The sequence below is a fragment of the Fusarium subglutinans genome (assembly GCF_013396075.1).
Source record: "Fusarium subglutinans strain NRRL 66333 chromosome Unknown NRRL66333_c0000379, whole genome shotgun sequence".
Lineage (NCBI taxonomy): Eukaryota > Fungi > Ascomycota > Sordariomycetes > Hypocreales > Nectriaceae > Fusarium > Fusarium subglutinans.
In genome coordinates this window covers 1-24,079 of record NW_023502442.1, presented here as the reverse complement: position 1 = coordinate 24,079, position 24,079 = coordinate 1, and the positions used below count along the sequence as shown (strand labels likewise).

General features: G+C 49.9%; 9 protein-coding genes across 9 annotated transcripts; 3 read left to right on the top strand and 6 right to left on the bottom strand.

Moving 5' to 3' along the window:
* Positions 1-947: 947 nt before the first annotated feature.
* On the top strand, positions 948-1,787 carry FSUBG_13693 (uncharacterized protein; the record flags this gene model as incomplete). The annotated part of the gene is made up of 2 exons (XM_036678611.1): positions 948-1,077; positions 1,135-1,787. 2 exons carry the CDS (start codon positions 948-950, stop codon positions 1,785-1,787), a joined length of 783 nt encoding a protein of 260 aa, XP_036530850.1.
* Positions 1,788-2,348: 561 nt separating this feature from the next.
* On the bottom strand, positions 2,349-3,782 carry FSUBG_13692 (CMGC CDK kinase; the record flags this gene model as incomplete). The annotated part of the gene is made up of 2 exons (XM_036678610.1): positions 2,349-3,222; positions 3,262-3,782. 2 exons carry the CDS (start codon positions 3,780-3,782, stop codon positions 2,349-2,351), a joined length of 1,395 nt encoding a protein of 464 aa, XP_036530849.1.
* Positions 3,783-4,141: 359 nt separating this feature from the next.
* Positions 4,142-5,872, top strand: FSUBG_13691 (DUF185 domain protein; the record flags this gene model as incomplete). Its single annotated transcript, XM_036678609.1, has 4 exons — positions 4,142-4,372; positions 4,424-4,693; positions 4,751-4,955; positions 5,010-5,872. The coding sequence occupies 4 exons, from the start codon at positions 4,142-4,144 to the stop codon at positions 5,870-5,872; spliced, it is 1,569 nt and encodes a 522-aa protein (XP_036530848.1).
* A 329-nt stretch (positions 5,873-6,201) lies between these two features.
* On the bottom strand, positions 6,202-8,167 carry FSUBG_13690 (PTM1-member of the major facilitator superfamily; the record flags this gene model as incomplete). The annotated part of the gene is made up of 7 exons (XM_036678608.1): positions 6,202-6,863; positions 6,915-7,157; positions 7,211-7,285; positions 7,339-7,702; positions 7,760-7,926; positions 7,979-8,012; positions 8,096-8,167. 7 exons carry the CDS (start codon positions 8,165-8,167, stop codon positions 6,202-6,204), a joined length of 1,617 nt encoding a protein of 538 aa, XP_036530847.1.
* A 647-nt stretch (positions 8,168-8,814) lies between these two features.
* FSUBG_13689 (peptidyl-prolyl cis-trans isomerase-like 2) lies at positions 8,815-10,668 on the top strand (the record flags this gene model as incomplete). The annotated part of the gene is made up of 3 exons (XM_036678606.1): positions 8,815-8,841; positions 8,903-10,103; positions 10,157-10,668. The coding sequence occupies 3 exons, from the start codon at positions 8,815-8,817 to the stop codon at positions 10,666-10,668; spliced, it is 1,740 nt and encodes a 579-aa protein (XP_036530846.1).
* A 263-nt stretch (positions 10,669-10,931) lies between these two features.
* Positions 10,932-13,045, bottom strand: FSUBG_13688 (negative acting factor; the record flags this gene model as incomplete). Its single annotated transcript, XM_036678605.1, has 2 exons — positions 10,932-12,866; positions 12,986-13,045. 2 exons carry the CDS (start codon positions 13,043-13,045, stop codon positions 10,932-10,934), a joined length of 1,995 nt encoding a protein of 664 aa, XP_036530845.1.
* Positions 13,046-14,249: 1,204 nt separating this feature from the next.
* FSUBG_13687 (beta-1 3-glucanase) lies at positions 14,250-15,398 on the bottom strand (the record flags this gene model as incomplete). Its single annotated transcript, XM_036678604.1, has 1 exon — positions 14,250-15,398. One exon carries the CDS (start codon positions 15,396-15,398, stop codon positions 14,250-14,252), a length of 1,149 nt encoding a protein of 382 aa, XP_036530844.1.
* Positions 15,399-15,966: 568 nt separating this feature from the next.
* FSUBG_13686 (xyloglucan endo-transglycosylase) lies at positions 15,967-17,000 on the bottom strand (the record flags this gene model as incomplete). Its single annotated transcript, XM_036678603.1, has 3 exons — positions 15,967-16,014; positions 16,061-16,516; positions 16,704-17,000. The coding sequence occupies 3 exons, from the start codon at positions 16,998-17,000 to the stop codon at positions 15,967-15,969; spliced, it is 801 nt and encodes a 266-aa protein (XP_036530843.1).
* A 1,481-nt stretch (positions 17,001-18,481) lies between these two features.
* FSUBG_13685 (uncharacterized protein) lies at positions 18,482-21,038 on the bottom strand (the record flags this gene model as incomplete). The annotated part of the gene is made up of 3 exons (XM_036678602.1): positions 18,482-18,620; positions 18,678-20,799; positions 20,885-21,038. The coding sequence occupies 3 exons, from the start codon at positions 21,036-21,038 to the stop codon at positions 18,482-18,484; spliced, it is 2,415 nt and encodes an 804-aa protein (XP_036530842.1).
* Positions 21,039-24,079: the final 3,041 nt, after the last annotated feature.

Genomic DNA, 24,079 nt, shown 5'->3' with positions numbered 1-24,079 from the left:
TTAACTAAAGCCTATATTATATATTACTTAAATATAAATTTAATTATTATATAATAAATAGTAATAATATAGTTACTAAGGTATTTAAGGTATTTATAGTATTTATAGTGTATTTCTTAATTACTATAGTATTATATATATATAAAAGTAGCCTATATAGGGATAATTAAATTTATTATATAAAAGGTTAGAAAGTCTTAGCGTAAAATCTAATATTCTAATTAGCTAAGGTATAAGCTATAATTTTTAAGGTTTAGGTTAAGATACCTCTAAAGGCACTATAGGCCTACTAATTTATAGAGGCTTGCATAGTAAGGTTATAATATATAGACTACCGAAGCTGCTAGAAATGGCCCCTACTTTTGCCCTTTACCCAGTACATACTAGGGGTACTAAGGTACGTGCCTCCTACTACTAAGGTAGTGAGGTTAGCATGTGCCATGGAAAAGACCAACCCCTTGCTCCTCCTGCTGGGCCAACCCAACCCAACATAACGCCAACGCTTTCCCCTGTTCTGATCCCTCTTTTTTTTGCTCTGTTGATTTCTTGTCCACCTCTCGCTTCTTACTCTCGTTCGTTATCTTTGAGATCGATCAATTCCAGCGTTTTGAGACTAGCAGCACATCGTCGTAGCCATCGTTTCATCGACCTCTGTTGTTTCTCGTCTTTTGCTACTTCTCTCTCTACCTTCGCTACACGCTTCACCCTTCATTCGCTCGTCGATTTGGACACGCTTGGCATCTTCTAATATCGACACTTAGTAGTATCACGCACAAACGATCTACCCATCTCTTGGAATATAATCAATCAATATCGATAACATCGTCATCATCATCGACACTCGGGACTCACTCATCGGTTCATCACTGACCACAACCACTGTGGCCACCCTGACTTTATCTCGCTCGGCCCCCCCTTTCTTTCTCAAACCCACCGAAGATCTCATCATGCGTCCCACCTCGAACCTCCTTCAGCTGGCTGTCTGCCTCTCCTCTGTTGCCCCTCTAGCGGCAGCATGGCCTAACTGGTTTCCTCATGCCGATTCAGTAGTTGTCCGACGCGTTGCACATGAAGCCAGTACGCTGACTCATCTCACCCCACCCATAAACAATCCATTTTACTGACTCTTCTTAGTGCCACAGGAGACCGGCGTTATCAAGGCTCGTCAAGACAAAACCACCGATGGAGAGGCATCAAGCACCCGAAAGAACAGCGCCAAACAGACCAACTTGAACACCGCCAAAGTCGATACAGGGACTGAGACCGGAACTGCAGACAACACCAAGACCGCTACCGAGACAGGCAAGGAGAAGTCTGGCACCAAAACTGGAACATCTGCACCCAAGCGCACAACCTTCTCTGCCGATGTTCAGCCCGGTGGTGTGAGCATGACACTTCCCGATACCATGTACGTTCCCACACCTCTCTTCAAGATTGGTGACTACGCCACCTTCGGCTGGAACTACACCTCACTTGAGGGCACACCAACCGCTATCGACGTCCTCGTCAGCCAGTCTTCGGCAGGCGAGACATACACTCTCACTGCCAACATGACTTTTGCGACCAACCCCACCTTCGTCTGGGACACCAGCAAGCAGGCCAACGACCCCGATGCTCCTCTCGTGGTCGGCATGTACACTCTCGTCATCAAGGATTCTGATTCGGCCATCACCGACCTGCCCTCTCCTGGCTACCTGCAAGTTGAGAAGACCTTCCAGTTTGGCATGTATACACCTGCAGCCTACACACCCTATCCCCAGTGGAACTGTGATATCTGCAACAACTAGCCAAAGCATCCAACGCCATTTCTGCTTTTATCTTTTTTCCCCCTTTCTTGCGCAACTGATATTTGGAGTTATCATTGGGGGTGTTATGGACAGGCAAGCATCAGAAGGAGAAAATTTGTTTATTGATTATTGTTTCAGTTTAATCAGGATATTTCATAGCTTGGTGAGGGCGTTGACAGACGGATGTCGTTGTGGTGAAGTCACATTGCAAGGACGGGGAGATCCCCAGTTTGGATGCTTATGATGAATCAGGTTGGCGAAATGAGTTGAAATCATTTAATGACCTTATCTATTATATATATATTAATCGTACCGGTCCTTGGCTACCGATTGCGGCGAGTTTGTCTTCAGATAATCATATCCCCCTCTTGAATCTTGTATCTCTGGTCGTCTACTAAGGTTCTTATACGTGTGCAGCCCCATGATAAGCTTAGCCCGCATAGAGGATCAACTACATATGTCCTTCGAGTCTGTTTCCACATATCGTGGTAAACGTTGATGGCTTCTTTCGCCTCCCAGGAACAACGTTGGAATTCACGCAAACCTTCGGTGCACATAAACTTAAACCATGCGCAACTGAAACCCTGCCCCCCTTTCTTCTTTATCCCGCCCCTGAAAAATGCCACTGAAGTCAGCATCGCCCAGCGACGCAGCCTGTCCACCGCGCACAGGCGCATGAGGCTCTGCACGCATTCGCCGTTCCTGGTTTGCCTTACTAGGGAACGTTGGGAACATGCTCTCTGGTTTGGGCTTTGGGTCCTGTCGGAAGTACTCGTGCTGAAGCATCTCACTCGCCGATGGTCTTCTTCCGGGGTCAAGTGATAGGAGATCACCCAGCAAACTGGCGCCTGCGGTCGTGAGACCGGGAAAGCGGGCGCGAATGACAGACCCGGTAGCAACATGTGTCTTTGGAAGTCGCAGTGAGCGCGCATTGGGGAGACGACGAAACCCAGGCCATGTCTCTTCTGTGGGAACACCACAGAGCTCGAAGGTGCGCGAAACTTGATCGACCTCATTCTTGCCCTGAAGAAGAGGCTCCCGGGTTATCAGCTCCCCAAAGATACAGCCCACGCTCCACATGTCTACCGCCGCATCGTATGTCTTTGCGCCAAGCAGTAGCTCCGGAGCCCGGTACCAAAGGGTGACGACGAGTTGTGTGAGTTTCGGGGGAGGATCGCCAACATAGCGGGCCATGCCAAAGTCGGCAATTTTCAACTGGCCACGGTTGTTAAGGAGGAGGTTAGAGGTTTTGAGGTCGCGATGTAGAATCCAATTGTCATGAAGATATGCGATGCCTGATGTAAGCTGCAATAGGAGGCGCTTTACTTCGGAAGAGAGAAACGGCTCTGGCATATCATCAAGAATGGATTTTAGGTCATGTTCGACGAATTCGAGGACGAGGAATAAAGAGCTGGGGCTGGCTGTTAGCTGTAGCCTTCAACACTAGGTAGCAAAGAGTCGTGTGCTTGCTTACTTGTCTGGCCGTGATACGTCGTCACCTACAACCACTTCTTCCATGGTGACAATATTCCGGTGTTGGCAATCCTTCAATATTTGTATTTCGCGCAGGCCTGTGACGGGGAGACCGTTTCGATCTTGAGGTTCCAGCTTCAATCTCTTGAGCGCGACAACCTTTCCCGTAGCTTTGTTTGTCGCCCGCGCAACCCAGCCATAAGTCCCCTCCTCGATATCGTTTAGCTTCTCGTAATTCTCAACGCTTCTGCACTTCCCCCAGGTGCCCGCCGGAAACCGCAATAGCTTCGCTGGAGGTGCCTTGTCTTGTTGGTTTGCGCCTGGCTCGGGGGTGATCCTGCGTCGCTTCGAGGGCCGGTCATCGTCAAGGTGGAGTGCCTTTTGCTGTGCGGCCTCTTGCGCTTTCTTCTCTTCTTCAACTTTTCGAGCCTTTTCTGCCTTCTTACGTCGCTTTTCTTCCTTGAGCCTGGCGTCGATGCGGGCGTCTTCTTCGGTGTCGGCCCACCGAGATTTGCTGGACATAGCGGCCGTGAGAGACAGCGCGTAGCTTCTGTAACCAAGTAGTCTAGGTAATTTACAAACAGGAATGGAAACACAAAACTCCCAAAGCCACGAAATTGACGCTGTCTAATAGTGCCTGACTGATGTGTGAAACGAATTGGTGTTGCTGGGAGAAACGTCCAAGTTATGGATGGATAGATGGATGGATGAATGGGCAAGTTTCTTATCTTATCAGTAAATACGTAGCTTCGACTCTGGTCCAGAAAAGCATCGTCACTTGTTGTACTACCACAGCTTACATGTACATGGAAGTGAGAGCATCGCCAGCTGATTTATTCTGTAGCTAATTTAATCTCTCGCCCACGGGAGACAGGCTTAGAATGTTTAGGTCACTAGGCTCAAAGCCTTTTGCGAGACTCAAACTGAACAGTGGCCGGTGTATACCACGGCCAAACTTGTTCAATCCTTGCGTTGGCCGGAGCATCTCATCCACTGTTCACCGATGTCAAAATGCCACAGATATTGATGAGATTTTCAAGAGCGAGGACCGGAAGGAGAGTGAGAGGCAGTGGTCAACGCCATTAGCCAAACAGCTCTTTGCTGCTATATCAGTGAGTGAAACCCCTCTACAAGTTCATGCTTATGCTGACCATTCTTCATAGACAACTGGACCTGTTCCGTTGGCCAGTTACATGCGCATGTGCTTGACCGGAGATGTTGGAGGCTACTACACTGGGGCCATTGGTCAAGGTCGGGATCAGTTTGGCACAAAGGGAGATTTTGTTACGTCGCCAGAGATTTCGCAAATCTTTGGTGAACTTATCGGTATCTGGTTCATCGCTGAATGGATCAGCCAAGGTCGTCCTAAAGAGGGCGTCCAACTCATCGAGGTTGGGCCCGGTCGAGGTACTCTGATGGATGATATGCTTCGAGTATGTGACATTCATTGGTTGAGCTTGAAAGATTCACCAGCTTAACTTGAATTGTAGACCATCCAACGATTTCCTGCCATGGCTAACAGCATCGATGCTGTATACATGGTCGAAGCCAGCCGCGAACTGAGAAACGCCCAGAAGCAACTCCTTTGTGGCCCGGATGCGCCATCATCAGAGTCAAAGTCTGGTTTTCATAGCCCCAGCAAGTACAACGGCAAGCAGATTGTCTGGACCGACACTATCACGTCTATTCCAATTGGTACGCAGAGCTCACATAATGTCAGGGGTCTGGCTGGCTAACGGCAGTACGCAGAAGCTGACAAAATGCCCTTCATAATCGCTCATGAGTTCTTTGATGCTCTCCCTATTCACAGCTTCCAATCCGCTTCAGCTCCTCCTCCCCAACCAAAGGCATCTTCATCGACCTCGCCTGCTCGACCACCGCCCGAGAACACCAAACCCGCTATGGAATGGCGAGAAATGATGGTCTCGCCAACACCGCCGGGCGTCACTCACGCTCAACTTGGGACCCCGAAATCACAGCAAGATGAGCCGCCTCCTGAGTTCCAGCTTACACTTTCATCCACGCCTACTCGCCACTCTCGTTTCCTCCCTGAGACCTCAACAAGGTACCGCAAACTCAAGAATATGCCCAATTCCGTCATCGAAGTGTGCCCAGATGCCTCCATTTTCGCTACAGACTTTGCAACTCGTATCGGCGGTTCTGAACAGTATCCCAAGACCAGGCCCAGCGGTGCTGCCCTTATTCTTGATTACGGAACGTCAGATACCGTCCCTATCAACTCCCTTCGCGGTATCCGGCACCACAAGCGAGTGAGTCCCTTTTCTGCGCCTGGTCTGGTCGACTTGAGTGCAGATGTCGATTTCACTGCCATCGCTGAAGTGGCCATGTCCGCGAGTGAAGGCGTCGAAGTCCATGGACCCGTCAACCAGGGCGACTTTCTTGAGTTGATGGGCATCCGAGAGCGTGCTGAACAATTGACTAAAGTGCCGGGCGTCGACAAGGAGACTGCTGATAAGATCGACGGAGCCTGGAAGCGCCTTGTTGATAAGGGCCCTGATGGCATGGGGAAACTGTATAAGGCATTGGCTATCCTGCCTGAGAATGACGGTCGAAGACGACCAGTCGGGTTTGGGGGTGATGTCTTGGGTTGATAACAGACATTGCCCGGCCGCTGTACTGCACGCATCACGATGCTCTGGGAGAAGAAAGTCTGAAACGATATTGTAACACTATGTAAACTGATCAAACCATTGTATCCTTATACGATAACTCTGATCTATCCAAAACCAAACCCAAGCCCATATACTACACGCATCACTCACTACCTACCCACGCAAGGAAACGTTGCTTAATCGAAAACTCAGTTCAGTTCATTCATCAGTAAGATTCGATCCCTCCGACAACCCTATAATTACACAAAAAGGATGCACCAAACTTTGATCGCATGCAGATTCAGCGTAAGTCAATTGCCATCCTCCTCTTACTTCGTTTTCACAAGCTTTGCGTCCTCTTCGTCACTTCCGTCGTCTGAAAATTTGTCGCCATCCTCGCCTATAGCAAAAATGGTCTCATTCTCTAGTGACTCACGAGGAGCGGGACGAGTATTGTTTCTGGGTGGTTGAGCACTGCTCTGCGACGCACTTGAAAAGGAGAGGCCATTGGCGTTGCTTGAGTCATTGCGAGTCTTGCCCACTTCAACGTCCTCGTCATCCGAGTCTTCTCCTGGAACACCGATATCGCCAAGGTCAAAGTTGCCATCGTCATCTTGAGCAATCTCATCACTCATGGCAAAGCGGCGGTTGTTGGAAGTAGGACGCCAAAGATATGCGATCCATGCGACGTCAGCAAAGTAGACAACGTTCAGCCAGCCATCGAGGATGAACCACCGTGTCTTCCAGTGGAAAGGAACAAAGTCAGGATCGCTGGCCGAGGCAAAGGTGAAGCTGTTGAAGAAGAAGAAACCAAAGATGACCATGACACTGATGAGGATGGCCCACCAGAGCTTTCGGTACATGGCTTCCTTTGCGTGCTGCTTTCGCTCGCGGAGATCTTTGAGTGTCCAGTTAAGCGAGTTGAGTGTCCAGACATAGAAGGCAGTCAATGTGCCCGCCAGGGGTAGGACGATAAGAAGCACAAATGGGCCTGTATTCTGTCAGATACGGTCAATAAAACTGTTCATTATAGAGATCTTACCAGCTGTCTCAGGGGTGATGGAGAGGAAAGTCAGTGAGTAGACCAGTCCAAACAGGAAGTGAGCCGCTGCAAGCCATCGCACCCTAATCATGGTCCTGCCGAGGGTGTGCTTCACGACACCATAGCCCATACAGACAATGAGCAGCAAGAAGAACGAGAATGAATTCCGGCCAGCGTTAAGAATCCCGACAATGGTAAGGAAAACCTTTGAGCCAACATTGGAGCCATGACGGTTCTGGTATTCTATACTTGAGTTAGAACGGGGGTAGACTAAACCAGGGGCCAGAGAGACAAACCATAGAAACCCCATGTTATGAGCATTTCCACCACTAGGAAAACGAGAATGGCTGTGATGTAGTTTTGCACAGCCACTGAGTAAAGTCAGCATGCAGTTGGTTGAAGCGTATACGAGGTTGCTGCTTACAGATATCATGCCTGTGCTGATAGTACAAGAAACCCCAATAGGCAGCAAGGAGAGCATACAAGATACTCATGCCACCATAGAAGGGCAACTTGGGGATCTGTGTTGCTTCCAGCTCGCCATAAGCATTGCGATATTCGACTACTAGGTCGTACTTCTTTGTGTTTACCACATCTGTAAGAACGCAATAGTATCCAGTCTTCTTGATAGCATAATTGATTGGAGCCGCATCGTTGAGGTGGACAGCCTTTGTGAGGACCACGCTCGAAGACTTCTTGTCGACGTCGGGATGCAGGATGAATTTGCCAATGTCGGTCTTGTTACAGTAACCTTGCTTGACGAAATCGTCACCGCAGACGCCAAGTCGCTATCATGTGTCAGAAGAGTGGGTGCGTAGCATGCATGTGGAATCGCGAGCACTTACGTTGCCAGGAGTATTCGGATCGGGGATTCCAACGAGGTTTCGGTCCTTCCACTCAAATATCACCAGACTCGCAATCGGATCCTTTACATCGGAGTTGCTGGTGTTGAGGAACTTGACGAGGATGAATGGGTCAACGGGTCCACCCCATGAGGTCTTGCTGTACATGCCTGGAACATGTTAGATCCAAAAGTCGCATTGCATGTTGGAGGCATGGCCTACCGGTACAGTATTCTTGATAGCCTTCCTTCTCGCTCTAGGTGACAGAGACGTTAGCATAATTGCGATCCGAACGCATCGCATCGCAGGATGTAGGATGCAGGATGAGGCCGTCCGTACCAGTCCAATCTCATAAGCTTGGGTTGTCCAAAGGGACATGCCCAACACGAGCAGTCCCGTTAGGAACCTCATGATTGTTATGTCGGTGGTCGCGGCGGGAGCTTCGGCGTGTTAAGTTATGATACGTGGAGGCGACGTTGGAATCAGAAAGGCCGAAATTCAAGACGGGAGAACGAACGTGCGAGACCAAAGGGAGCTTGAGCAACGTTTAAGTGGTGGCGCGGGAGCTTCTCAATTTATGGAGCATATCGAGCCTTTCGAGAGTCCTTTCCAGCGCCGTCCTTATCGAGTCGAGGATCGTCGATATTTCGTAGAGTTGTTGGATGATACGGTAATTGATGAGTCAAAATTCAATTAGCTAGATCGAGGTTTGAAAGAAGATGCCTCGAGTTAATAAGTTAGTTACGAGTTACAGATTCAAGGGAGTACCCAACGTGTATACGTAATTGGTCACCGGCGGTGATGCCAGGTCAGCACCAGCGGCAGGAGAAGCCAAGGGCCCCTGTTTTCCCATTGGCTCAAAGGTCCACGATAGCGATAAGCCCCAGGTCGTCTCAGGCACCATGTTAGCTGCTAAGGTGCCTACAGCCTAGCGTGGCGGCGCATCATCAGTCTAACGTACCTATTAGACTACTGGCCCATCAATGCGACTGTGAAATTCCATCTTCATCATCATAGCTTCTCCCCCCCCCCAAGGTTTACGTCGAACCAACGCAACAATGGGTAAAGGAACAGACAAGCTCTATGTAGGTCTACTCCTATAACAAAACTCATGTTCCATCTGACTCAATGACTCAATGACTCCAGATTACACACTCAGAGTGGTCCTCAGCCGACGCCTTCTCCCCAAGTGTTGGCGCAGGCGCGTCTTCTCGCAATCAAATCGCCAGCGCATCATTTCGCCGTCTTCCCTTCAACTTTTGTGCAGCCAGTCTCCAACCCTTCAAGAACCCTGTCTGCACCCCCGATGGAACGACATTCGACGTTGAGGTCATCGGCGCCTGGCTTGACAAGCACCCCAACCAGAACCCCGTCACTGGCGAGCCTCTACAGAAGAAAGATCTGATCCGTCTTAATTTTGCTCGGAATTCAGAATCAGACTCTCTTGGCGCGGGGTTGAGCGACGGAAAGGGCGACTTGATCGATCCGGTCACCTACAAAGTCTTCACCGACAACACACATATTGTTGCCATTCGTCATGGAACCTACGCCAATGTCTTCGCTTGGGATACGGTCGAGCGTATGAATATCAAAGCCAAATCCTGGCGCGACCTCGTCGATGATGAAGAGTTTACTCGCGCCGACATAATTACACTCCAAGATCCCCAGAATGCGGCCAGCCGCAACCTGGACCAGTTCAAGTATCTGAAGGACGGCGAGCCGGCGCAATTGACCAAGGAACAGGAGGACGAGCGCAATGCCGGCAATATCAACTCCAGTGCATTAGGAAGCATGGGCGACAAGGTTTCGCGTGCGAAAGCTGCGGTGGAGAAGGCGCGCAAGGCTCGTGAGCAGGGCGGTGATATCAATCGTAGCTCGACTGCCCTCACCAAGCCTGCTGCTGCCAACAATGTTGTCCGCCACTCTATGATCAAGGACAAGAAGCTAGCTGCTAACTCGGCAGCGTACACCACGGGTAAAGCCGCAGCTAGTTTCACCAGCACCGGGCTGACACCTGAGACGAGCGGCGAGAGAGCTCTGCTGACGGATGAGGAGTATATGCTAAAGCCCAAGCGAGTCAAGACAACCGGGTATGCCAGAATAGAAACAAATCTGGGCGACATAATAATCGAGCTGTATCCTGAGTTTGCACCCAAGGCTGTGTGGAATTTCATCAGGTTAGCACAGACTGGTTACTATAAGGGTGTAGCCTTTCATCGAAACATCCCAAGCTTTATGATTCAGGGCGGTGATCCATCAGGCACGGGCCGAGGTGGGCAGAGTATATGGGGAAAGTATTTCGATGATGAGTTCGATGGCCCAATGTCACACAATGCCCGAGGAACGAGTTAGTGACCCTTCATAAGCATGCTGTAGTCCTCGCTAATCTCTTGTCGCTAGTCTCCATGGCCAACAAGGGCAAGAATACGAACTCAAGTCAGTTCTTTATTGCGTATAAGCCCACGCCACACCTTGACCGCAAGCACACAGTCTTTGGAAAGGTTGTCGAGAATCTCAATGTTCTTTCCAAGATGGAGGATGTACCTACAGATGGGTCTAACCGACCCCTCAACAAGATTGTTATCAAAGACATCGTTATCTTTCACGATCCTTTCGCCGAGTTTCAGAAACAGAAACAGGAAAACGAGCGTCAGACCAAGGAACAGGAGAAGATTCGGTTACAAGGTGGTACAGACGATGACAAGACAACATGGACCGGCAAACGGATACGCAATGACGGCACTGTTGAGAGCACAGGAGCCGGAGAGAGCGTTGGCAAATACCTAAAGACCGCAACTCAGCAGAGCACAGCGACTATCAACGAGGCTGATATTGAGGACGTTGACACGTGGGAGGAACCAACACGCAAGAAGATTAAGGGGGGTGGCTTTGGAAACTTCGACAGTTGGTAAATTAAGCAATGGGAAACATTTTGTCCATGCTAGACTGCAATGCGTCGGTAATCCATCCAAAAGGTACTGGGTATGTGCACTCTACATCTCGTCTCATCCAACAGAAAGTATGCTAAGAATTGAGAAAAGCCCGTTGGTATTACAACCATGATGACACACAACATGTCGCCATGTCTCAATCTGATGCCCGATCGAATGGTGAAAAATAATGAGAAGCGAATCGAAATATCGCACAGTCAAGTCAGACTCGGCGTGCAGATGGATTAGACTGTTGACGGTAGAGCGTTTGCGTCAACCGTGGGAAGCTTGCTGAGAAGTGATGGGCTGAGAGTTAGGGGGTTATCCTTCTCCTGCAATAGTCCCGCAACCACGCGCGCTTGCTCCAGACCAGCTTCTCTGTGGATAGCTTGCAGGCCCTCGATGGCATATTGTTTTGTTTCTGGGGAACATGCCGATGACATACCGAGCATGTACAACGGCCAGATGATGGTATTATTTGCCGACGCAAGGCTCATGAAACGAGTGGCATCGTCCGTATGAGGCGTCGACTGCGTTGGATCAAATAGTACCGGACTACCACCGCTGCTGGATGTATCCTCTGTCGGGCTGACACGTGAGTCTTGCGCAAATGGCGACGATATAACACGGTATGCTTGTTTCTTGGCTGCAATCGAAACCGTATGCCCTTGGTCCTTATTGTTGCTGATGTCCCGGATACTGACAACTCCGAGATGCTGGGGAACGCTGGCTGCAATTGATTGTCCTAGCATATCCAAGACTTTGAGGGATTTGGCAAGTAACTGGAAATGATTGTCTGATAGTACAATGCGGTCAGCTGATCCCGCAGCAGCGCAAAGCTGCTCGACGAGCGTTTCCAGCAGCATCATCCTTATTCCGCGCACCATATTCCAAGTGGTGGATTGAAGGAGCCCAGCATAAACGTGGCATATTTGTCCTGATACTCGAGGGTCCGGTTGCGTCAGCTGTACGCGATGGTACTTCCAAGATTCTGGCAGTCCGGACAGTATCGATGAGAATTCCTCCTCAACATTTGATATGGCGGCGACAACATCATCAAGATCGGCTAGTTTTCTAGTGTTGATATCGTAGCGCACCTGCAGTGCTTTGTATATGGGGTATGCCACATGAAAGTCGGGTCCTCCGAGTTCTTCAGAGGGAGGAATCTCGTGTCGGAGGTCTATTAGTGTTTGTGGCATAGGTAGGCCGCTCTGTATGCAGCTTATAAGAACTGTATGGCAGAGCATGAGAAACATGCGAGCACCAGCTTTGCTTCGAAACTGGGCAGCACCTCTGATGTTTGCCAGAGCAGCAGCTCCGTTGACGTGGTCTTGCCAGGCACGCATCGTATGGGAACTGTATCCCGAAACAAACTCGAAAGTGCCGAGTATCAAGACGGCAAGCATGGTTGTGTCTTTTACAACTTCGATTGGGTCGCGAAGCGCACGGTGCGTCAATCCGAGGGCGATAGCATAGCTCTCTTGTGCCCGTGTCATAAGATCTGGGGATCGGAAAACCTGTGAGCATCCTGCAAGTCCGACAGCTGTCATACTGACAGTGACTGGATCAACTTGAGCCTGTGCCGAGTCCGGAGGTTTCCATACATCGTAAATGAAAGCATAGTTTTGATAAGAGCCTCTGTCGGCTGCAACGTAGCGAGAGAAGAAAAAAGCAGTGCCCTTGTCTTGTAGTTCGGGTGAAAGAGCGTCATCCAAGTGATCGCGGCCTTCAGTTGGTCCCCTTAGACCAGTGACATCGCTGGCATCACTCGGGCTTTCATGAGAGGTTTCCGATGGAGACCGGCTCCAGTCGTTGATCAAAGCGGAGAGGACAGGCGCGCGGCAGCGAGTGCTAGATTTCCGAGCACGCCTAGCCTTGACCTTGTTCGATTTCTCTGTCTTGGTGGCAGGGGCAGGGGCTGCACTGGACCGAGGGTCAATAGCGAACGTCGGTGGTGACTTGATAGTCACAACGGATGCTGGGGGAGATATTGACGCCGAGGCGAGCTCCTGGCTAACAGGGCTCTTTTGTGATTGATTAGATCGAGCCCGTGTCTTGACCGCTTTCTTGATAACATGGGAGCTTTCATCTCGAAACATCAGATCGACGAGATTGCGATAGCCAGGGCATGGTTGATTCTTCTTCTCGCATTGCGTGCATGCCGGCTCCTTTTGGTCACACTTGATTCAAATACTCATGTGTCAGTAAGAGCACTAAGAAATAAGCTGAAATAACAACAGCCAGAAGGCCATAGGTATTTGACGGAACTCATATGGATTGTGGTGATGGGCCAACTCACACGAATCTTGCGACGGCGGCAGGTGGAGCAGCCACCAGAGGGCTTCCCGCAATATACCATGATGGCTTGTATAAAAGAAGCAAGACGCACGGCGTCGTGATTAGAATCTCAGACTTGTCAAGTCAAGATAAGAGATTGTGAAGTTAAGAAGGATGGCGTTTTGGCAGTCATGACATGATGGGCTCCTATTAGTGAGAAAGCTATGACAGCAAGGTCAAAAAGACCGTGTGTAGGTCGTCTAAGAAGCTCTTGGCTTAAGATAGGTTCCAAGGGGCGACGGTAACTGTTGGCGGGGATCGACAGAGGCGGCTAGGAACCCGGGAAGTGCGGAGTGTGTGTTTGTGTGATATGATGGATTGTCCCCGAAGTACGTAGGTATCAGCGATATGGCCTGGTCTGAGGTATCGTAAATCGTGAATCGTAAGTCATTAAAGTTGGAGTCGATATCAGAAACGAGAGAAGAGCAGAATGATTATCTTGAGGCGGGACCAAAGGAACGTAATTGAAAAAAACAAGGATCTATGGCCAAAGATTAATTTAGGTAGTTGTGAGAGGGAAAAGTATCTTTGGTACGGAAGGTAGGTCGAGCCATAAAGTAAGGTAGGTAGGGATCCATGCGCATACCTTATGCAACCACGGAAAGAGGAATAAGGGTTGTATGCGGAATGATTGGATCTCTTCCTTCCTTCCTTTGGATTGGATTGGATCGGACGTGATGCAACTTGTTAGCTGCAGATTGGGCGGGCTGGCGCGGGCCTGGCTGTGCTCCTCCTCTTCTAGGTTGTCTCGGTGTGCAGTTCAGTCTCGACATATCACTAATAGGTAATGGATGTCTTGCCCCCTAGTTTGAGATTCATTACTGGCATATCTGCATAAGAGGAAAATGCTATGGATGATTCATTTCTGGTAATCGGCAATAAGCCCATGACCCGGCTCGCATACTCTCCTAGACAGAGCAATACTAGGAGCACGACTCAATGATCACCCTGTACCTTGAAATAAAACTTGAGGGCCTCAACGTCACAATTTAAGATCATTAGTACTAAGTACTAAGGCAACCCTTTCATTCCTTGATTGCGGCTGTGGCAGATGCTATTAACAGCCACAACCGCATGTCTTACATACATGATAAAGCCTGCTGAGGGTGCCACGTTAATTTAGAGGTTCGTTCGACTGAGCCCGTTCATTTTCTAGACAGAACAAACTTGGCGAGACCTGACAGCTGTTCATCATCAATTCCATTTTCACAGTCTGCCTTTTTTTTTTACTGTCCCCCAACATGAACAGTCAAGACCTTTGGTCTCCCATCATTCAAGAATCCGCTCTGATCAACTCCCCCTGATGCACCAACATCATCGTACGGGAACGCATACCCCTTCCCCTCTCGCGTGACCTCATGACAGATTCTAGAGTAGTGATTTGTCGTTCCCTTTCCTTTGCAGTAATATTCTTCAACCCTCTCCCCCTCCGGCTGTCGGGAGTTGCCCGATAACGTCGTCCGGTTCAGCGCCGCCACAAGCCGTGCTCCGACGTTGAGCTGCGCCGCCGTCACGTCCGGGCCTCCTGCAAACGGTCCCGTGCTGCAAGACACAATGTCTCGCGTAGCTGGCTTCTCAAAGTGGAAGCTAATTTTGTCCTTTCCAACATCTTTGAACACTAGTTTGCCATCGTGGACGCGGCCCCTAACATCGCCCCATTCTGCCTGAGTGTTGATTTCGATGTCCTCCTTCTCGTAGCGCTTCCACGCCGCGTCAATCTCTGGCACAAAGTAATTCTCCAGCAAGCCTGGATGTAACTCTGCACCAGCGTTTGGGCTTAATACTCGGAGGTTGGAGCCAGACTTGGACTTGACCACAAGCTTCTCCCAGCCCGCGCCGTCCTTCTCGCCCTGACGCTTCAAAGCCTCCGAGACCTGATCAAGCCCATCCTTGGGCATGCCCGGAACACGCGTGACTTGGCCTGCCTCGTTCTCAAGCTCCAGACCGATCGGAATGCTTACGAAGTCAACATATGACACGTTAACGTACAGCTGATCGTTGTTGTAGGTGAACTCGCAGAATCCCCAATCAGCGTCAAAGTTGGCATCAGTTGGATTCGTTACAGACGGTTCAACCACAGCTGGCCCTGGGTTGATAAGAAATGTGATTGGCTTGCCTTTGCAGAACCAGATTCGTCCTCCAAAGATATGCGGTATCCGCACTTTCTTTTGAGCTCCTGGTCCTCCAACGGGAATGGCGATGTCTGCACCGACAGGCTGTAATATCTCAGACGGCGACTTTGGCCGATGAACCGTCTCACCATCAGCGAGAAGAATCAAAACGCCCTGTTCATCTCGACCTGTGACGTGTGCAAAGAGCGACTTGGAGTCTGTATGATTGGTGAGGATAATATCTAGGAAAGGTTCTGTAGGCATATTTGCAAAGTTTTGGTCACTACTAGGATAGATAATATGATGGATGAGGTGAGATACAGTAGTGAAGGATATCGTGGATGTGATAACAGGCCGGTCAATTTTGTTGAAGGAAAGATCTATTACTTATAAAATGCATCTATAACCCCTCACCTCACAAGGCGGCCTCTGCCTTGATTTAGGCCCAGTTTTGTTGGTTCCTTGGCCAAGGTAAAGTAGAGGCAATGGAATTGGATGCTCTAGTACTTACCTCATGGTAACCAAGGGAGAAGAGATTTGAAGCAGCTCTGATTTGACTACGTCAGTACTCCTTGATTCCAGGTTTCTGAACAACCAACATCTCGATAGTGCACATAGAAGGAATTTTCCCTTTATCGAATATAATTGTACGTTTTCTTCGTGTTCTTCTTCTTCTTCTTGTTCGAATACTTCAAATTCTCTTGTTTGCGCCATAAACCATAACTAAACATCGATTCCAACCACGGCTCCATGGAAGCCCTCAAACTCGTAGCAGATAATCAAGTACACATTCATCCCACTAACTGCAAAAAGGGCATTACTAGGCCAACAATCAAGACACAGACAGAGGTTCCTGGCGCGACTCTCGTTGTGCTAGCACCTGCACTATCGATTGCATCATTATCCGAATCATTTATCACACACACCGAAGTTTCCTCTGACGATTCGTGACACCGTCTCGCCAGTTGCGACTGGCGCTCACTGTTTGATGAGTTGAAGTAAGCTTTGACATAACTGACTGTGACTGTGGCATCCTCTTTTGGAGGCCCGCCTGACCATAACGGATTGCCGTTACTCCAATGCTGAAGAATCAAATGGCCCCCAGAAGAAGGCATGTCGGCTCCTTTCATGTGGGCGAGCAGTTTGCCGTCAGCGTAGAATAGGACCTGTCCTGGAAGGTAGTCAAAGCGGTACTCGTGAAAGGCGTCTGTCGGGTCGAAATCTAGCTTGACTCGCTTGAAACTGCCAGTTTTGCTGGCATCATAGCCAGCCTCCAAGGATTTCTTGGACTGAACAACCAGATTGATAGGGTATATACCATTATCGTGATCAAACTCTTGAGAAAGGAACTCGATATCGATCTCCTGAGTATCGTTAAAATACTGTTCATTGGTCAGTTTCACTCATCGCTCTTGACATCTGATTACTTGCCCAGAAGAAAGCGGCACAGGTACCCTTGACGTCCGTCAGTTTCATTCCTGCTCGGAATGATCCCCAGTGAAGGTCAAGTCTCGCTGTATCGACTTCGCTCGACGGGATGGCATCGTCTTTGTTGACTGCACTTCTTACACGTAGCTCAAGCCCAGAATCATCCACAGACTTTGTTTCATGAGGGTTGACATTGTTGGGCAGGAATGCTTTGCCGAAGTTACCCCTACCGTCTGCTGCCGATACTGTAAAATTTTGAGCTACCCAGTCGTGCCCTTCAGATATGTTGTGCAGCTGGCTGAACTTGGTCTCCAGCCGATCAGAAAACACCATTGGGCTATCGCTATCGCCTTGAGGGTTTGTGATCGAGTAGCCGCATTCGCACGCTCCAGAAAGCAGACGAGCAGTCGCCAGAAGATGTGTAAGAGGGGGGATCATGATGGAAATATAAGTGACTGGGCCTTCTTAACAGAATTGACTCTCTCGGCGGTGACGAGCGTATTTCAACATTGACACCATGTAAGTTGTAAGTCACAAGTTGAGATCGCAGGTCAAGGTTCACATAAGGGTAGTAACTTGGCCGAATAACCTCAAACAATTCATCGAAGGTGCCTGCTTTGGGTAGAGCTTAGATGGTTCATGGAAGGACGTTCTCCAAAGGCCCGAGCGAAACTTCCATTGACGGGCATGGTAGGGTAGGTACCTAAGGTAGGTATGCATTCATGCATGTGTGGGAGAAAGAGCACCTCGTCGTAAATATGGTGTTTTGTTGTTGTAAGTACTGACCTAATGACTTACACTAAGTACTAAGGTACTAACCTTTCGAGAGGCCATTTTTTTGTTGTTGGTGATGATGCCGCCTTTGGTCCACCAACGACTCCCTGTACAATTCCTTTTGGTATCGAGAGCTGATTACTTTCAACATGTCACGAGCTTAGTAAAGGACAAGAAATGATGTTTTGACAGGTGCTGATTATCCAAAGCAAACACTATTCATCTATACACGAGTATGGGCCAGCCTCCTCTTGACGGTATGCGACGCTGCGTCGTGAGCCCAAAAAGGGGTTCTCAGGACATGCCAGATCATGCTATTGCCGTCATGTGGCCGCAAAAGAAACAATCTGTATATCGAACAAGGTATCTGAAAACCAAACTGAACAATTCGACAAAAAATAAGTGAAGAATAAATAGGAGAAGAATCGAACAAGAGGCGAAGCAGAGCAATGCCATACCATGAGAAGAAGTAGACCAAGACGGAACCGAACGTCGAAAACTGCCTGTAAAACGGCAGAAAGAAACACGCACAAATATTATAAGATGAAAACAATAAAGGTGCCATAGCATATGGAACAGGGGAAGTAGAAGGCGACACCAGCCATCTTGGACCTGCCAACTGTCCTGCCATCGCAGTCATTAGCCTGCGCTGTCACTACGCAAATGATCCAGTTCCCTCTGTCCGGGGCACAAGCCCAATGCGAAAACCGTTTCCCGATCCCCTTCCTTGACCCCAATTAATGCCGTTTGACCCTTTGTAACCATGCAACAAGGAAAGAGACAAACGTAAACAAAAACGACAAAGCACGACGTGTCCAACAATAACAACAACAGACTTGCAATGATAAAACTGCAGTAGACTGGACATTGCGATTACCCGCCCTGTCTCGGGTATCGCCAAGGAGATAGTGAAATGAAAACCATAAGGAGACTGCAAAAAACAAATTCATAGGAGACGGGACGAGTCCAACTCCCTCCCGAGCCCTGCGCGCCGGAGCCGATCAAGTCAGAGAGGATCGAATTAACCCACAACCAAAAACCAAACATAATCAAGCAGAGAGGTATATGCCTAGGAGAAAAGGAAAGCCCGAACCGGCCCGAGGGCGAACATAGGAAAAAGTCATTTCAGTCATGGCCAATTAGTTTTAGTACACGCTATCCTCGTCTGCCCCCTGCGAGATCATCGAGGGAGTCGAGACATTTGAGGATGCTTCAGGATCATCGACATAGCCGACAAGGGCCTGAGAATGCAATTTGAAGGCGTCGCCCATAAGTCGTGTCATGCTGTGTGCTGTGTTAGCAATGTAATTCTGAGAGATGGTTTGCACCGTTGACACATACCCCCAAACAACGACTTCATCGAGTATCGAGCCCCAGAGTCGTGCGACAACAGCGCTCAGCTGAGACATGTAGTTCTCATCAATTTCTTTCACAAGAAGCTGTCGGACCTTGTTGTACATGGCCATCTCTTCCTGAGTCGCAGGCTCCTCGTCATGTTCCAGGCGATACAACCACAGCGATAGAATGATCATGAGATCCATTCCGCAGAGCGCATGCTCTACGCTCCAATTGGTAGGCGATACACGGGCAATCCATCTAACTCCTTGAGAAACAACAGTTTCCAGGCAGTTATAGCATTCCTCAATAACCTTGATCATCTCACTCGAGCGCTTCACGCGATCCCTGGCATGCGTCATCGCAGCAGCAACCTCATAGGACTCATGGTAGCGAAGCGCTTCCTGGACCGCCTTGAGGTCAACTTCCAGACGGGCACGAGCATTACGGTACATGGCTTTCGCGTTGAAAATTAAAGGATGGCCTTTGTGGGGAGCACTGATCGGCACAGGAAAGGCCTCGGCCTCACACATATCGACGGACTTCTCCCATGTTTCTAGCGCCAGCCGCAACTTGTACTCTGTTACCACGTCTTGCAGTGCTTCAGGACTGCGCTTGTGATACCAGACCTCAAGAAACAAAGCGTTGATCATGACGCGGGTGCCGAATGTGCTGTATCGAAGCGTCTCACCCTGGAAAAGGTTGTCGTGAGCCTCCATAAAGGTCACGGTAGTGGAAGCTGCCAGATGCTCTTGCCATGCCGTCTCGTCTGGTGCCTGCAAGTTCCATAGCGTTTCGGTGGAAGGGAGCTGTAAATCTTCAAACTCGCTGAAACTGATGGCCGGCGTGTGGTTGTAGGTAAGTGTCAAAAGACCAAAGAAGATGTAGACAGCGTAATATGTACGGCGGCAGCCCTCATCTTCTACCCAGTCGGCACGAGTGGGCTTTGCACCTGACCGAGCTTCTTGGCGAAGCTTCAGCTCGTATCTGTTACCCGCGACCATGTTGGCGAGCAGACTCTTGATTGAGCAGGTCCACTCCAGGCCCTTGGGGTCACCACTCCAGCTAGCAAAGATCATGTTAAGGAGGTTGCTCTGCATGGTCCACAGGGGACACTTTCGGGAGCTAAAATTCTCCTTACTCTGTAGGAACTGGTTAACCAGAACCTTGGAGCCAATGTGGAGCATGTATGCCTGTTCTTGGTCGAAAGCATAGAGAGCGCCAATGCTGAGAACTGCCAACAAAAGCTGGGGTGAGACCTTGGTGGGATGGAATGAGGCAGGATGCAAGAAAGGCAAATGGTGATGGAATAGACCGAAGTATGTTGAAAGGTACCGATTCAATGAACCTAGGCCTGGCAGGCGGAAACCCTCAGGGATGGCGTGCTCGCTGTCGGCACTGCGAATGTTGTCAAGGATAGCGTTGCGCTCATCATCCCCCATCACTTCAGGGGCCTTGTATCCAGGCTTGGATGAATCTGACGACCATGGAGAGGGCGGCACAGCTGCAGAGTTGGGCAACGAGTTGATCATAGACTGTAGGGCCGGTACCAGGCCGTTGCAGTTCTGTCCACTGATAGGGGGGAGTTTATTCGAATTAGCTTGCAGGGTAGTGCCGCTGGTGAAAGAAGGTTGAGACTCGAATGACCCGGATGCACTGGACGTTATCGAATGGGCTTTGGGCTCGGCGACTGATTGAGACATAAAACCATCCCACTGAACCTGAGGTAGTGCGATGGCGCCTGAAGGGTAGGTCACAGTAGACTCCATAGCAGAAGCATTGTGGGGTGAATAAGCCATCGATGGACTGTCCTCGTATGAGTGGTCTTCGCGCATAGCGGCGGTGGCCTTGTGATGCAGATCGGCTACAAGCATGGCAGCCGTCTCAACGTCAAAGATGCCATCAGCACCAGATTCCATTTGTTCCAGGGTCGAAGTATCAATAGCGATAGAAGATTTTGAAGGGGCACCGACAGCGCGAGTCTTGGGACCGGCCCGGCGCTTGCCATCGCTGTGAAGGGGCACGCCGCCATCCTTGGCGTGGACGGTACGGTCATGTCTAAGAAGAAGGTCACGGCGGACAAAAGTACTCCTACACTTCATGCACTTGAAAGGACGCTCTTTGGTATCTGCGAATGAGTTAGCCTATGGCCAGGAGAAGAGGGGTCGCGATGTGAAAGGTTTGGCATGAGGGCTGACTGGTGGTGCACGTACGTGATCGTTCATGGCGACTTCGGTGTTCGCTCCTGCTAAAAGCCCTGTTGCAGAACTGGCACTTGTATTTACGTTCGGGTGCCAGCGAGGCCTTTCGCGAAGACGCTGTCGAGGCCGCAGGGGGCGGGAGGACTGCTACGTTTGCACCGGGCATGTTGACGTGGTCAAGTCGCGATTCCTAAATTCGGGAGGCGACCAAGGACGACGGCAAGTTTGCGATCGGAAATCGGACAATTAGGCTGGGCCCGACAGCACGATGGTTGAATATCGTCTGATTCGTAGGATATTGTGACTCTCGCTCTCGCTCTCGACTGCTAGCTCTTCGCTTGCGCGCGCGCTCCCGTGGGGTTTAAAGGGTGAAAGCGGTGATCTTGAACGTAATGATGGTCATTGGATATGATTGATCGATGGTCATGGAAAAGCTGAGTTTATTGGTATTGGTTGAGGAATGAAGGCTCTGGATGGCCTCTTGAAAAATATGAACCGGTCGTGATGAGACGGGCGAAGTGTTGCGAGTTGGTTGCTGATGAGTCGAGCTGGTGATGGAGGGGAATTGGAAGAAGAAGGGAATAAAAGCGAGGGGAGCAGACGTAGAAGACTTAGAGGGGCGGACGGGAGGGAGGGGGGGAGAAATCCGGAGGGGAGAGTGACCCGGGAGTTGGGGGGGCACTTATTTTCTGGGTGGGGAGGGAAGGAGGGGAAGATCCATGGAAAACCAAGAAGAGGGAATGAGAACAGAAGAGACGACAGGAGGGAGAGATGGTAGGAGCGAGCGAGGGAGAGTGGTGGCTGAGAAGTTACTGGCTGAGGCTGGACTGGGCTAGTTGAGCGAGTGAGTGATGAGAGTGACTGGGCTCTAAATTGAGCACTCGTGCCAGCGAAGCACAGCACAGCATACCTAGCACAGCACAGCACAAAAGCATGGACAGACTAAGGCCGACAGTACAGCGCACAGAGAGAGGTGCATGGAGTGTCTTGTCGACCTTCCTTGGCGGGCAATCGTGGGCGTGGGCGTGCTAACTGCCCAGGTACCTTGCCTTGCTCTTAGCGACTGAAGGAACCAATACAGCACTATGCAGCAGCAGCTTCCAGCGTTCGGCCAGTAATGCTAGACTCGTTAGCTTCCATCACACCCCTGTGAGTTCAGGCATCCGCCTCTGAGCACCTCGTACCGAGCATGACCAGAGACCAAGACCAGGTGAGCACAAACCTGACCTTACCGAACCAAGCTCCACTGATACAATAGCGGGGCCCAATTCGGTGGAGGGGAGACGAGGGGCAGTTCAGCCATTCGTTTTGCCCCTAAGCCGCTTGTGGATGAACAAGAAGCAAGCAACTCAGGTTGGACGAGGCGAGCGAGCACCGACAATGAAAATTCTGTCAGGAGAACCTAGCAGCCAACGCCATCCGTCAATTAAAAAGCAGCACAGACAATAATACAGAGAGACAGACCAGACTGGATTGTTGGACCAGGCACTATTTACACCATGGCCAGCACGCAAAGTTACGATAATCGGCACGGAGCAATCAAAGCTAATCAAGGACGGAGTAGACCCCTCAATACTTAGAGGAGAGAGCACGAGATCGTCAAGGCACACTGTAACTTTGACAGACGTGCAAATATACTTGCATAAACTCGTCACTTGGTGCACTCTTTTCCCTGGGTTCCTGCAGAGGTACAAGCCTTGGCTTCGCCAAACCTTCTCTCCTCTCGCCAACGATTCATTATGTCAGCCTGAGTGGACACATCCACATGGAAACGATAGCGGACGTTTAATGGAGACATCCACAACGGAGAAGTATTTTTGCTCTCTCATGCCCTAACGCAGATTCAGAGGCACGATTCCGTTTACTGAACCGTCGGTCAAGAACGATATATCGTATATTTGACGGTAATAGAGTCGGTGACGGATACCAAAAGTCGGAGTCAATGTCGGTGTCGAGATACCTTGCTGAACCGACAGGGAACGGCTATCCACTTGCTCCGTAATCGAAGAATGGCTGTACAAGGTCACTGGCCCACTAGCACATTATCCACGGTATAAGGGGAACCGGGGGGCTTGTCAAAGACATACAGGAGGCAGGGGAGCAAGGCCGGAGAATGGAAGCCAATAGGAGCAGGGACAGAACTGTCTAATCAAGGAGCGCATCGCAATCGATGATATGGTACGGATACTGTGAGGGACGAAAAACGAGGCACGAGACACGCATTATCGTTGTCCACCAAGGATGACACAGCAACAAGCCAATCTAAAGATGGGAAGGCCAATTCTCAGCCGCCGCGCATCGGCCAAGCAGCCAAAAACAGTCAGATCTTGGAAACGTGATCGCAACATCATGAAATCATCCAGACCAAGAGGGAGAAGGCGGGGAAGCTGAGGGAGCTCCATCACCACCAAAAACTCATCAGCAGCCTCTGGTCCTATGCTTCATCTGGTCGGTCGACCCTACATGTACAGTTCCTACTAGGCCTACCTCGGGACCTGTATGTATGTATGTATGTATGTATGTATGTATGTATGTCCGCCTCGTTCTAACTTCTGTGTGCTTTACGGAGAAGGCCCTGGCCATTTCGTCCCAGCACTGTCTTCGACTTCAGCCAACGCGATTCAGGCGTAGCGTCATAGCACCACGGCCTGTCAAAGAGAGGATCTGTTCCCAGCACAGCGGCGCAAGGCCTGGGATACAGTCGTCGCGGGCACGCCTTGCATCCCGCGCCCCACTTGATGCGAAGCTCCCCGGTCAAGCGCGTTGAATTCTAGCGGGAGACGGTCTACACGGGGAAGTTGATGAGACTTCCTGTGGGATTCGCGTCAATTGCCCCTGTATCAAAACGCATGGCCTAACTTGATATGCACTGTACGCGCCTGCGCGTCTGACAGCTACTCGTACATAGTATTAAATATTGCATCGACACGGCTCGTTACTTAAACCACCACTCTACGATTAGGGGTGTTTAATTTTATTATCGACCTTTTTATATCATCAGTGACCTATTCATCACTGGGCTACTCCGTACTTGCAAGCGACCTCTCATCAGTCGTGCACGGCTACCGAGGTTTTTTGATATAACGTTGGATACGGGGAAACCGGCTACCCCTAGAAACCGGCCACCTGCTTTTTAACCTAACTACCTAATTTATAATATTTTTAAAAATTCATAACTTTACTAATTTTAATTATAAAAACTTATAA